This window comes from Oryzias latipes, chromosome 6 (genome assembly GCF_053564925.1).
Source record: "Oryzias latipes strain Hd-rR chromosome 6, Olatipes_Hd-rR_3.1".
In the NCBI taxonomy this organism is placed as follows: domain Eukaryota; kingdom Metazoa; phylum Chordata; class Actinopteri; order Beloniformes; family Adrianichthyidae; genus Oryzias; species Oryzias latipes.
In genome coordinates, this window is record NC_136242.1 from 8,818,047 (window position 1) to 8,828,745 (window position 10,699).

At 38.6% G+C, this 10,699-nt stretch overlaps 1 protein-coding gene across 1 annotated transcript; it reads left to right on the forward strand.

Annotated features, from left to right (window-relative positions):
- The first annotated feature begins 3,484 nt into the window (after positions 1–3,484).
- On the forward strand, positions 3,485–8,635 carry cpa4 (carboxypeptidase A4). Its single transcript, XM_004069383.3, has 11 exons — positions 3,485–3,636; positions 4,204–4,285; positions 5,609–5,743; positions 5,833–5,931; positions 6,286–6,387; positions 6,584–6,685; positions 7,281–7,391; positions 7,586–7,676; positions 7,856–8,055; positions 8,206–8,290; positions 8,379–8,635. The coding sequence occupies exons 1-11, from the start codon at positions 3,572–3,574 to the stop codon at positions 8,564–8,566; spliced, it is 1,260 nt and encodes a 419-aa protein (XP_004069431.1). The 5' UTR covers positions 3,485–3,571; the 3' UTR covers positions 8,567–8,635.
- The last annotated feature ends 2,064 nt before the right edge of the window (positions 8,636–10,699 follow it).

Here is a 10,699-nt window from a genome sequence, read left to right on the forward strand (position 1 = left end):
GTCACAAAATGTAGGAGTCCAAGACCTATGAAGCCTGGTTTTTTTGTAACTAAACAAAAACAATATAAATCCGTAGTGTAACAACACAACACCTGCACAAATGTATCCTTTGTCTGCCTGTCGTTTAGTTGGTGTCAGTATTTGACATAAAGACAGCAGGTAATGCAAGAAAACAGCTGCACTTTATTTAGAAAAAAAATCAGCACAATGTTTAAACGTTAAATATATTGGTGCTGCTGTGTTGATGTTTCAGATCAATTAACATTTAATATTATTTATTGATTGAAATATTTTTCTCAGCATCAAATCGTTCAGTTGGTCAAAATGTTTTCTAGTTTAAATAAGGACTAACAGATTTTTTTATGTCAGGCACTTTAGGCTTCTTTTCTGTTTTAGACCAGAACAGGGTTTCTGTGTGGCTAAATAAATGTAAACATTTTCTTTCTCCTAGGGGGGGGCTGGCAAAAAATAATTGAGAAGCACTGATTCAAACTATGATTTTGTGTTCTTTCAAAAACATTGCTCAGGCTTGTTGGTAATATGTCAGTAGATACATTCAATAGACTAACTGTGCATACACAAATGTATGAGGGATGAATGAGAAAAGCATTTTCTGAATAACCTATGGTCAGATTAACTGTATTTTTTAATTTGAAATTATATTTAAATACTCTGTTTTAGCAGTCTTTTAATGATGTTGTTTTTAGCCAAAATTAAAAAAAAGCACCAGGAGTTTATCAGAAATTCACCTCTCAGTTGTGGGTGACACTGTTGGCATGAAGCAAGCCCACCGCCCATCTGTCTACACTCTCTCACACTAGCTTACAGCCCTTCACCCCCACAACCTGACATGTGGCATGCGCCTGACTGGTGCAACAAAATGGTGAGCAATATTGGAGCTATCCAGCCGTACAGTTTTGAGCCTGACGAGTAAAATAAAGACGTTCATGGATCTGTTTGTCTGCAAGTGGATGCATCAGAATAGAGCGAAGCAGGCAGCTTGCGGCCCATCCAGTGTTTTTTTACATCACAAATATGGTATTTTTTAAACAGCATTTATTTCTTTATTTTTTGAATAAAGATGCACTCAATTTTAAGCTTAATTTTCTCTATATATGTCCTTCATCATAAGAAAAAAACACAAGTTAAAAAAACAATTTTCTTTGGAACGGCTCTTCAAAGTTGCCTCAGCCAAGTGCTCTTTGATATTCCAGTGACATTTCACGTCAGGCTGATCAACTACTTTTGCTGAATTATAGGCTATGCAGATTACCAAAAGTCTGAATGGAAAGACACCATAACCCTTGTACTATCTTAGATGACCCCACCCTTACATTGACGTGTTCTCCCTACCATGACAAAGGTGGATAAAGGTGGAACGATTTCATGGAATCCATGGACACCAGTGAAGATCACAAATCATTGAAGAAAAAAGGTTCAGAGCACTGTCTAGTGGGTCTAGATGACCCAACTCCCAATGGTAAAGTGCCTAGGATAGCACAAGGAACTTGACAGATGAAGACAGAATTCACAGTGTTTATGTGTTGCCATCTAGTGGTGACAGTATCTAAATGCATGTTTAACAATAGAAACATGTACATGAGAATAAACCACTGTGTGTTTCTGTTCTTGTCTTTTTCAGCTTTCCATTCTATTTGGAAAAATCTTTTTAGATCTTTATCACAGTCACAATTGAAGCAAACAAACACGATTCTCATCCTCCTCCTCAGCTTCAACGTTTGATACCTTGTTAGCAAGGTGCCTAATTTTACTTAGATGGAAGTCTTCTAAATAAGACTCCCCACACACTGTAATAAAGAAATTCTGAATATTTAAAAACTTATAAAGGTCAGATAAAATCCACCGCGATCCCTCTTTTTACATTTTTTGCAGTCATACATTATTTTTGTCGCTGTTGCTTTGTATAAGGTTGATGTTCCGTGTGGGGATTTTTTCTCTTTTTTTTTCCTTTTTGTACTTGCTCCTGAAAATGAAAACTGATACACAGTCTGTAAAAAAAAGGTTCTGCTGCTGTGAGTGGGCAGACTGAAAAGTTTTACTTTCTCACTTAAAAACTATAAACACTACAAAAGCAGGCCCCCTAACATAAAGTCAAAATTTCATAAAATAAAAATATAAAAATCTTTGACTAAGCAAAAAAATTTGCCAGTGGGGTGAGAAGTATAGTCTCATCAAGAATTTTTATTTTAAGAAAAAGAATATCTACTCACTAAGATTATTTTACCATTGAAAATATTATTTAATAAGATTATTTTTCTTGCAAGACGGAAAATAAAACTTTTTTCCTTGAAACAAGGGTCTTTTTTCTTCCTTGAGATTCATTTTTTGCAGTGAGCTGTGGGTGAAGTTGACCTCTTTAACTAAACTGCTAAGAATTACCAGAAATTAATTATCTGGAGTCAGAGGGACAATCATTTTTGAGCTTCTGAATGTTGTGTATCGTCTGGACAAAACTGAAATAAATAAAACAAGACATAACATGTTCATCTGGCAATTTCCGTACTTTCCCTCATGCTAACTGACATTATCCATTCACTAGCTATTCACTAACTTCATCAGGAACACCTGTCCAACTGATCCCTAATGCAAATTTCTAATCAGCCAATCACATGACAGCAACTCAGTGCATTTTGACATGTGGACGAACTGCTGCAGTTCAAACTGTGCATCAGAATGGGGAAGAAAGGTGATTTCAGGGATGCTTGTTGGTGCCAGACGGGCTGGTCTGAGGATTTCTGTAACTGCTGATCTACTGGGATTTTCACCGACAACTATTTTGAGAGTTTACAGAGAAAGGTCCAAAAAAGAGAAATAGGTGGAAATTCCTTGTTGATGCCAGAGGTCAGAGGACAATGGCCAGACTGGTTTCAGCTGATAAAAAGGCCAGAGGAACAAAAATAACCACTGGTTGCAACTGAGATTTGTAGAAGAACATTTCTGAACACATAACATGTCCAACCTTGAGGAAGATGGGCTGCAACAGCAAAAGACCACATTAGGCGCCACTCTTGTCAGCTAAGAACAGGAAACTGAGGCTATAATTCAAACAGGCTCACCAAAACTGGCAATAAAAGATTGGAAAAACGTTGTCTGGTCTGATGAGTCTGTTTCTGCTGCCACATTAAGATGGTAGGGTCAGAATTTGACATCAACAACATGAAACCTGGATCCATCCTGCCTTGTATCAGCAGTTCAGGCTGGTGGTGAAATGGTGTGGGAGATATCTTCTTGGCACACTTTGGGCCTTTTATTTTTGCGTTGTCCTCATATCATGGTTTACAGGTGTTTGTGCAGGATGACAAAGGCATTTCTTTTTGCTTGACTATTGTAACTGTATAAAGTCAAAATTTCACCAGGCCTCTAAAATACCTGTGAGAAACCTGCAGCAGTGCAGATAAAATCCAGCCTAATCAACATGTTTGTGACTCAGAATATCTTTTCCTGGAACATAAACTCTCCATCATGAGATCAGCCCACCTGTTACCTGATGCAGCTACAAGGCTAAAAAAGTTGCTGCGGATCATCAGAACCGTCTGGACGTTGAACCAAGATGAAGGCTGTTTGGTTGCTGTTGGTGCTTGTGGCTGCAGCCAAAGCAGAGAAGACTTTTATTGGGTATAATTTTAATTAACCAACTTATTTTACAAAAAAAATGTCTGTACTTCACTAATTGTGTTTTTTAATCTGTCAGGTTTGAGGTGAGCCATGCCGTTTTCATAACTAAGTTTTCTTCATGCTGCTTCATCCTTTTATTGTTAAACACGAATGTTCACCATTTGAAATCGAATCTTGTTCACGTTATTATGACTTCAGTTAAAGTTTGTGGTGTTAAAAAAATAGAAAATTAACCATTAGACTTAATATTAACTTCTGTATTTAGTACTTCTTTAAGATTATGAAGGTAAGGTTTTAAAAATTTGGCAAAATGACTTTTCTGTTTGAGTTGTTTGACCCCACTTAGCTATAAATACACAAATGCCTTCAAAAAGTAAAAACAGCATGTCACTTTTAAAAAAAATATTGTATCTTTTCATGAAATGCAAACACTAAACTGTTATTTACAATTGTTGATTTGGAAGCATTTTTTAAAGTCTTTTGTAATTTAACATAAAACAGTTAAGAAACAATCAAAATAGTTCATATCCTATAAAACACTTTAAAATAATTTCTTTTTATTTTTAGTGATCAGGTTTTAAGGATCAATTTGCAATCTCAGGAACAGCTTCGTCTACTCCAGTCTCTGGAACATGAAGAGGAATGGCAGGTATACACACTACACAACACACACACACTTGCCATACGAACACACACAAGCTCAACTGCAGTGATCATTTCTCTGCCAAACAGGTTTTAATGCACTTTAGGGCAATATAAATGTCTATTATAGGGAATAGTTTTAATTTTTCTATGGTCTAGTAGATGTTTTGTGAAATGTAATTTTATTTTAGCAGTGATCTTCTTATGTCAGGACATTCACAGCTCTTTGTAACTCCAGTTCTCTGCACAAACTCTTATGCTAGGTCTCATTTGTTTATTTGGAGTGGTCTTTTAATCATAATTATGCTATTTTTAACCAAACTCAAAAAGCCTGTGTCATTTCCCAGGACATAGTTTCTGTAGAGCAGCATAGGTCATTAGAAATTTGCTCCTGAGTTGTAAGTAAGCCCCGCTTCCCGTCACCGTCTGTCACCCACTGACCATGTACACCCCCAACAAATGGTACAAAATTGGCTAGCAATATAGGAGCTATCCAGTCGTACAGATTTTAACCAGATTCCAGCTCTGACAAAGAAAACAAAGACATTCATGGATCTAGTCCTCCACAAGCAGATGCAGAGCACGGAGATTGAGACGTATTTTCTACGTCACAAACACGATTTTTTTTTTCCGAATGGCTTTTTGGTCATCTGTTCCTAACTCACTATGATTTGAATACAAAAAAACTAAGAAACTTTCGATTTTTAAGGTTAATTTAGTTACGGCTCGCAATCAGAAAGAACCCAGGAGCAGGAAGAACTCAGATCCAAGAGATTGCGAAGCCAAAGGATTTAATGAATCAAAATCCAAATTGCATGAGGGACAAAACATGAGAAAAACGTCGGGGCAAAACAGGAGACTGCGACAAAAAAGCCCACAGACAGAAACCTAAATACCCAACCACACTAATGAGAAACTGAAAACAGCTGTGAGACCAGGTGAGTGCAGAGGAGGAGGAGGGGGAGAGGCTGGAGCCCAGCCGTAACCATGACATAATTTTCTTTAACTATATCCTCCATCATCAAAAAAATGTCACAGGGACATGTTAAAAAGACCAAGAACACCATTTTCATTGGACTGAGTCTTTAAATCAAATGCAGGTCTGTCTATCATCTTTCACCACGAGGTTCGGCTGCATTTTTTGAAGAAAATGAGAAAATATTTTGAAAAATGCAAAGACCGGGAAAGTTTAGACAGCATATACATGGTCCCGGTTTAGCATGAATAATAATGTTTTTGCTTTTCTAATGATGACACTTGCAGCAAATGATGCAACATGCCGTCCTGCTCAGAATTTTATGATGAGAAATCTCACTGTCTTTGATTCCAGCTGGACTTCTGGCTTCACCCAGTTTCCACCGACCTTCCAGTTGACATCCGAGTTCCCAGTTCCAGTCTGAGCTCTGTAAAGGACTTCTTCCTCACTCACAACATCCCCTTCACCATCATCATCCAAAACCTTCAAGTTTGTAATTCTTTTGAAACAATCACATATTTATGCAGTCTATTGTTCCAGCGTTCTGGCACTTTAACAGATGTCTTTGTCACTTTTAGGGGCTTATTGAAATGGAGAAAATTGAAATGGAGGAGAACCAAAAGAAGGAGCGTAGCACTAAGAACATCAACTTTGGAGCATATCATACTCTGGAGACAGTACGTTTGCACAAACATGCATTTACTGGCTTTAAATTAAATCAAATGATTCAAATTTTTTCTCGGTGGAGCTGTGGTCGAAGATAATTATTTAATTTACAAGATATTATCTTAACTCAAATGTACTAATATTATTTAATGTATATAAAAATACTAAAAGTGACATATAAACAAAGCTATTTCAGAAATCATTAAATAATTATTGTTTGGAGAGTCTGTTAGAGGAACGGGCACAGTGTTTATGAGCTGAATGAACTCTCAGCTCTGTGCAAGGTGTGCTCTTGTATCTATAGTTAGTCAGAAATGCTAGAAGTATCTGGACTGCAGCATCTCATCCATCTCTACTGTCTGCAGATCTACAGCTGGATGGACACTCTGGTGGCTCAATATCCAAACTTGGTCACCAAAGAAGAAATTGGCAAATCCTATGAGAACAGGCCCATGTATGTCCTCAAGGTAGGTTTCCTCATCACAGAGACTTCAGCTTCTCTACAGAAGTGCTCATAACATCAATACAGAATCACTGATGCAACACAATCAATGATGAGACTTCAGTATCATAAAAGACACGTTTCAAATACTTAAAAGTTTAAAAGTATTAACTTAAAGAGTCATGGGAAATCATTTGGTGTTTTGTCGACGTTGTGTTCAGTTCAGCACTGGTGGCGCCAACCGCCCTGCCATCTGGATTGACACAGGGATCCACTCCAGAGAATGGGTGTCTCCCGCTACAGGACTGTGGACAGCAAACAAGGTACAAAATGTGAAGGAGAACTGTTTCAAGTCATTACCAGGTAAAAATAAAAAAACTGAAGTACATTGGTACGTTGGTCATTAATGATTTCTTTGTCAAGAAAATGTAGAAACTCTTCTAGATAACTGAAGTGGTTTAAACTCTTTATGTTTTTCTAATAAAGTAGAAGAATTGCTGCAGGTGCTGCTAAGACTACATTGTATTCTGTTGAAAACACACAAAACATTACTACTAGTACTAAATTGGATAACGTTCAACCCAAGTGGTAAATGCTGTACAGGTTGGCTGTAATGCAGAAGTGAAAGCGGTCGTTCTCTGATCGGATAATCGTAGCTTCGGTTCCCCCCTTGCCCACCCATTTGTTGAAGTGTCCTTGGGCGAAACTGTATATGTGACTGTATATCGCTTTGGACCTTCTATGAAGGTGGTGTAGCGCTACATAAGCACAAGCCACTTACTTTTAGTTTGATTTGGCCTTTGCATGAGCCATGGTCAGGTGCGAATGGTTGTCATATTAAAAATTATCACATAACTAAATAATAATTGATGCTGTTTTCAGGATCTTCAAAAAGTATTTCTTTTTTGTCTTGCCTAGATTGCCTCTGATTTCGGCAGTGACACCTCCCTCACCTCCCTTTTAAACACCATGGATATTTACATGCTGATTCTGGCCAACCCTGATGGTTATGTTTACACCCACACTAATGTAAGTGAACTCAACTCCTGCCAAGTTTAACGTCCTTGTTGTGTTTTGACATTTTACATTTATTTAATATCCTTATCCCTAAAGAGAGTTATTTTTGACAGTTATCGTAAATTATTTTGGGTAAGCTTTCAGTTTTTTTGTGTGGAAAAAAAAAGACTTGAACAGTAACATGCGTTTGGATGTGTGACACACAGGACCGTATGTGGCGCAAGACCCGTTCTATAAACTCTGGCTCATCATGTCGTGGAGTAGATCCCAACAGAAACTGGGATGCAGGCTTCGGTGGTTAGTAAATATGTTTATCCTCAAGCATATATGTCTTATGATATTATAAAATGATTTAGTACACTTGCTACTTAAGGCACCATGAATTCAGAAGACTTTATGTGTACCTGTCCATGCATTTCCTAATTTTCCTGCAATGCATACCGTCCTTTTCTGTGACTGAAAGTTCTTCTGTGCAGGTCCTGGTGCCAGTACAAGCCCCTGCTCTGATTCCTATCACGGTCCCTTTGCTCACTCTGAGATTGAGGTGAAGAATGTCGTGGATTTGATCAAGAGCCATGGCAACTTTAAGTCGTTCATCTCTGTTCATGCCTACTCCCAGCTGCTCATGTATCCCTACGGCTATACCTGCGCAGATGTGGCAGATAAGGCTGAGCTGGTAAGAAGGGAGATAAGAGGGAACAACAGAACTATCTTGAAAATTTACATTTTGGAAAGCTGTGGTGATCAGGGAAAGTTTTGGATTGTCTTCTTCTTTGGAAAGACAAGGCTCTGGCATCATGATTAACTTTTTTGGACATTTTTACAGGATTCTATTGGTAGAGAAGCTGCACAGAAACTTACCTCCCTCTATGGCACCTATTACAAAGTTGGAAACATTTGCAACATTATTTGTAAGTACCTATTCCCTCAAATTTTTCAGGATATGAAAAAAAGTTGTTCAAATACACATGTTTTTAAAATTTTTCTCAATTCTTTTAGATCCAGCAAGCGGAGGCAGCATTGACTGGTCCTATGATTCAGGCATCAAATACTCATTTGCATTTGAGCTAAGAGACACCGGTTACTATGGGTTTCTTTTACCAGCCAATCAGATCATTCCCACAGCTTCAGAGACGTGGCTTGCTCTGAAGCACATCTTGGAGTATGTCCGCGATCACCCTTATTGATGATGCCTATTCATCCATGGATTTTAGATCCAGCTTTCATCCTGTGAGCAATTAAAATCTTGAAAACCATGTTTGTCTGCGTTTTGTTTTTGTAATCATAGTCTGTATGTACATATGTTGAGTTTATTTTAAAAGAGACCAAACAAGTTTTCCAACATTGTACTTCATTCACAAAAGCAAAACACTACTCAAGTTGCAGTTTTTGTCAGTCACTTTGGTATATTTCAGTCAGACAAATCATGCAATAAAATTAATTATTTTCACATGTTTTTAGTTTTGGCATTCACATTATTTTAGTTTGGCATAGGCTCTGTGCAATTCCATAAGAAAAGATTTCCATAAAACTTTTGGGTAATAAACTACCCCCAACGGAGCTCACAGGTGGAAGCCGGGGAGGAGGGTGGGGCAACAAATGCAGCGCTTGCGGTAAAGGAAGAGAGTGAACAACTGCACACCTGGACTTAAATAGGACGCTGAACAGGTGAGTTGATTAACTGAACCGCCCTAGGGGAGTAACCAAGTAAAACACTGCTGAGTAATCTGACTGAAAGGCGACCAAGGTCACTCACTTCTTACAACAGTATTTAAGTTCGTACCACTGCTGAGGTGTTTCTCAAAGCAGTAATTGTAAACTGTAAAACATGGTAGATAACCTGCAAAAGTGAGCCACTTTCTCAAAATGGAAAGTCAATTACACAAAGGCAAGCCAACCGCTCAAAATGAGTAGTTCATGCTTCAAAACCAAGTCCCTCAATCAAAATGGTTAGGGGAAATACAGACGCTTCCGGATTATAAGACGCTACTTTTGTCACATGCTTTGAACCCTGCGGCTTATTCAATGATCCGGATAATTTATGTATTGTTTCTTTTTTTAATGCATTTTTTCTAACGCCAGCTAGGGGCGCTCGAGCAGAAAAGGAAAGAGTCAGACAGGGGGAATGCGGTATATGTGTCGAGGAAGATGCAAGTTTAATGTAAATTTCTGCTTTGTGAATGAATAGCACGAACAGACCCTCATCATGGAAAATGCAAGAAGAAATGCATATGATGCAGCTTTCAAGTTAAAAGCAGTGTGAAAAAATCCACCAGACTGTATAGGTCAGGGGTGTCAAACTCATTTTCACCGAGGGCCACATCAGCATAGTGGTTGTCCTCAAAGGGCCAGATATAACTTATACATGTAACTAAATGTAATGAAAAATAAACGTGCCTACTCCTTAATGTTGAATAACTCATTTATTTAGTTATTCTAACTTTTTAAAGTAACATTTACAGTTGCATAGAAAACATATGTTTGCTTGTTACTGTTCGTGGAAGCAACCGTCCTCCGCTTCGCATCGGATAGTACAGGCTTCGGCGTGCGTTAAAAACTAATAACGCACACTTCGTCGCCCATTAACCCTTACTTAGTTCTCCATGCCTCTGTTTGGTACAGTGCAATTCATGTGTTGTACCTCTTTCCCACTCCCCTCCAGGGGAGCAGGAGTGAGTCCAGATTCCAGTTGGCTCGTCTGTGCTCCTGTACCTGACCGTGTACCTCGCCTCTGGCTCATCTGTGCTCCTGTACCTGACCGTGTACCTCGCCTCTGGCTCATCTGTGCTCCTGCTCCTGTCCTTGACTGTAGACCTAGCCTCTGGCTCATTTTGCGCTCCCAGCCATCCCCCAACACCATCTGGATGAAGCCCATCTGCTAGACTATGTAAACATGTACTTGTAGAGTTAGATAAGCTAATTCTTCTCAAAGAGTTCTGGTACATCACCGGTCCATCCTGGGAGAGGATCGTTCCTTCCATCCGTGAGGTTTCTCCTTTTTTTTTCAGAATCCGTTTTTTTTTCTGTCTTTCCTTACTGAGAAGGAGGGTCTAATGGCAGGGATGCCCAGTTTAGCTTAGCTTAGTTTAGCAATTACCTTTTGTATTTTATTACTGGTGTCATGTTCCTATACAATTACCCACATGATTCCCATTGAGAGCACTATCGTAATATTGGGCTGCAGACAAAAAAATTGAATTTAATTGAATTTAAGCTCCTTATTGGCCAAACATACCTGATCCAGGTTTGTACCAGCAACAGATAAGGCAGAATTTCTGGAAAACCAGCAGGAGGTCTACTCTCGAGGCCTCCTGCAGATT

Excerpts from the sequence above, each read along its gene's own strand:
- cpa4 (XM_004069383.3), top strand. The coding sequence starts at position 3,572 with ATGAAGGCTGTTTGGTTGCTGTTGGTGCTTGTGGCTGCAGCCAAAGCA. Across the intron at positions 5,932-6,285 it reads CATATCATACTCTGGAGACA|ATCTACAGCTGGATGGACAC; the intron begins GTACGTTTGCAC and ends TACTGTCTGCAG. Across the intron at positions 8,056-8,205 it reads TGGCAGATAAGGCTGAGCTG|GATTCTATTGGTAGAGAAGC; the intron begins GTAAGAAGGGAG and ends ACATTTTTACAG.